The 2620-nt window shown below is 49.3% G+C and overlaps 1 protein-coding gene across 1 annotated transcript; it reads right to left on the minus strand.

Annotated features, from left to right (window-relative positions):
* Positions 1-6: 6 nt before the first annotated feature.
* On the minus strand, positions 7-1339 carry LOC140321290 (protein MTSS 2-like). Its single transcript, XM_072398100.1, has 3 exons — positions 1193-1339; positions 788-879; positions 7-305 (listed from the first exon to the last, which is right to left on the minus strand). Exons 1-3 carry the CDS (start codon positions 1240-1242, stop codon positions 187-189), a joined length of 261 nt encoding a protein of 86 aa, XP_072254201.1. The 5' UTR covers positions 1243-1339; the 3' UTR covers positions 7-186.
* Between the last annotated feature and the right edge of the window lie 1281 nt (positions 1340-2620).

A 2620-nucleotide genomic window follows, 5' to 3' on the forward strand; every position in this document is an offset into this window, starting at 1 on the left:
ATCATGCGTGTCACATATCTACATCACGCATGTCACATATCTACATCACGCGTGTCACATATCTATATCATACGTGTCACATACCTATATCTTACATGTCACATATCTATATCATACGTGTCACATATCTATATCTTACATGTCACATATCTACATCACGCGTGTCACATATCTATATCTTACATGTCACATATCTACATCATACATGTTGGGATTGGGAGATTTGTTACCTTTTCGTGCCTTTTTCTGCAGCTTCAGTGTATCAGAAGATTTTTTTTTTATCTCATGACGAGCTCGCTTGTATTCTGCAGAGACATAAATGGGGCGAGATGGAGGAGGGGAGACGGCAGGAGGTCGGAGGTGTGGATTGTGCTCTGGGTTGGCGAGGATGAGATTCATTTCCCGGTTCAGGAGATGGCGGTCACATGACATATGGTCCAGACTACAACCATGTGGTACCCTGACCTTTGAAGCTCCGTCAATGGCCCTAACCCCAGCCATGTGGTGCCTGACCATTGGCGCTTCATCTATAGACCTCACCAATGGACCTCCACCCAAAGTCCTGACTCTAGGACCTCCACCCAAAGTCCTAGTCCTGACTCTAGGACCTCCATCCATAGTCCTGACTCTTGGACCCCATGCCCTGAAAACAGCCATGTGGTGCCCTGACAAATAAAGTTCTGTCTATAGTTCTAACCATTGGACCTCCACCCATAGTCCCTACTTCAGCCATGTGGTGCCCGACCTTAGGAGCCCCTGATTTGCCGGTAATTGGGGGACATCTCACCTCTGGCGTGCTCCTTGTCCAGGGTATTTGCCGTCTTCTTCCAGTCTTCTATCCTTTCCTGGAGAGGAGTTATTAAACTCTCCATCAGGGCACTGCAAGGAGGACAGAGCAGAAATGACCCCACAGACACAACCCAGGGCCCCAGAATATCTCTGATAACAGCGATGTCACCCAAATCATGGCAGGTAATGCAGTCACAGAATATCCCAAATGGGGATTTAGCTTATGGGGGGTCCCTGGCCAGGTTATTGGGGTCTCCAGCCAGGTTAGAAGGGTTCTCAGGCCCTGAGGCTATGGGAGTACCCAGCTAGGATCTCTGGCCAGGTATTTAAGGGTCTCCGGCCAGGTTTTGCAGATCCATAATTTACTATCGGCACAATCTGGGAATATGTTTGGGCTCCTCACTTGGTAAAATGTCTCAGTTTGCTCTCGATGCTCCGATGTCTCATACACATTCGGGTCAGGGCAGATCCGATGTCTCGCGTGGCCCCTGTGGAGGAATCATAAAATCAGTCTGAAGATCCTGGAGGAGTTTTATTAGTTATGGAATGGTCATGATTACCGATTGGTTCTCCCTAGGAATTTCCCACCAATTGGTGCACCAGGCATTAGAAAATGCCCAAAGCTGCACCCAACCCCCCCTTCCCCAGTACATGGTGCAGGGTTGCAGGGCATTCATGGGCCTGGAGTGCAGGGTTGGAGGCCAATCAGGGTTCACTCTCTGACAATGCAGCCGCAGTCCAGGTCACCACCCCAACATGCAGCATGCCCGTTCCCTCAGCAGGGAGTTGGTTGCCCGTTCAATGTGAACCCCAAACAGCCCTGATATTGGGGTAAATCCCGCACACAGCATAGCAGGGGAGGGTGAAGGGGCCTTGAGTGAAACGCGTTGGGGTTCTTCTTTCCCTAATCATTGGGGCCACTGACCGGCCTGGTTTTGAGGTTTCAATGCAGCGTTTGGGCCGGTATGCGGATTGGGGGCAAAGTTCCTAAAAATCCCCCCAGCTAATGGAGAGAAGTTCATTTTAAAATTATCCATTGAGCATAATATGTTTTTGATGTATCTGTCAAACCCGGTGCGCTTGCCGAGCTTACTGCATGTCCTAAGTGTGCCTACCACAGAGCGCCATTACAGCACGCCATTACAGCACGCCATTGGAGCACGCCACTACAGCACGCCATTGGAGCACGCCATTACAGCACGCCATTACAGCACGCCATTACAGCACGCCATTACAGCACGCCATTACAGCACGCCATTGGAGCACGCCATTACAGCACGCCATTACAGCACGCCATTGGAGCACGCCATTGGAGCACGCCATTGGAGCACGCCATTGAAACACGCCATTGGAGCACGCCATTGAAACACGCCATTGGAGCACGCCATTACAGCACGCCATTGAAACACGCCATTACAGCACGCCATTGGAGCACGCCATTACAGCACGCCATTGGAGCACGCCATTACAGCACGCCATTGGAGCACGCCATTGAAACACGCCATTGGAGCACGCCATTGGAGCACGCCACTGGAGCACGCCATTGGAGCACGCCCTTTGGAACTGCCCTGTTATTTCCCAATTCTTTGACTTTATGCAATTAGTCACAGGGCAGGCTAGACAGATACGTCCACATTTGGCCCTCCGGAGCTCAGTAAGTGATTCTTGGCAATACCCATTTGTTTTGTTATTGGGTAAGTTCTCTTAATTTTGTTATTTTGATTTTTTTTAGAAAATTGGAAAATGCTGTAAGGGCAGGAGAAATGTTTGGTACAATGTTGTTTATAGTTTATGTTTATTTGTATTTTTCTTTCTGCCAATAAAGAAATAT

This window comes from Pyxicephalus adspersus, unplaced genomic scaffold, assembly GCF_032062135.1.
Source record: "Pyxicephalus adspersus unplaced genomic scaffold, UCB_Pads_2.0 Sca1995, whole genome shotgun sequence".
Classification (NCBI taxonomy): Eukaryota; Metazoa; Chordata; class Amphibia; order Anura; family Pyxicephalidae; genus Pyxicephalus; species Pyxicephalus adspersus.

Excerpts from the sequence above, each read along its gene's own strand:
- LOC140321290 (XM_072398100.1), bottom strand. The coding sequence starts at position 1,242 with ATGTGTATGAGACATCGGAGCATCGAGAGCAAACTGAGACATTTTACC. Across the intron at positions 880-1,192 it reads AAACTGAGACATTTTACCAA|TGCCCTGATGGAGAGTTTAA; the intron begins GTGAGGAGCCCA and ends TCCTCCTTGCAG. Across the intron at positions 306-787 it reads GGACAAGGAGCACGCCAGAG|AATACAAGCGAGCTCGTCAT; the intron begins GTGAGATGTCCC and ends ATGTCTCTGCAG.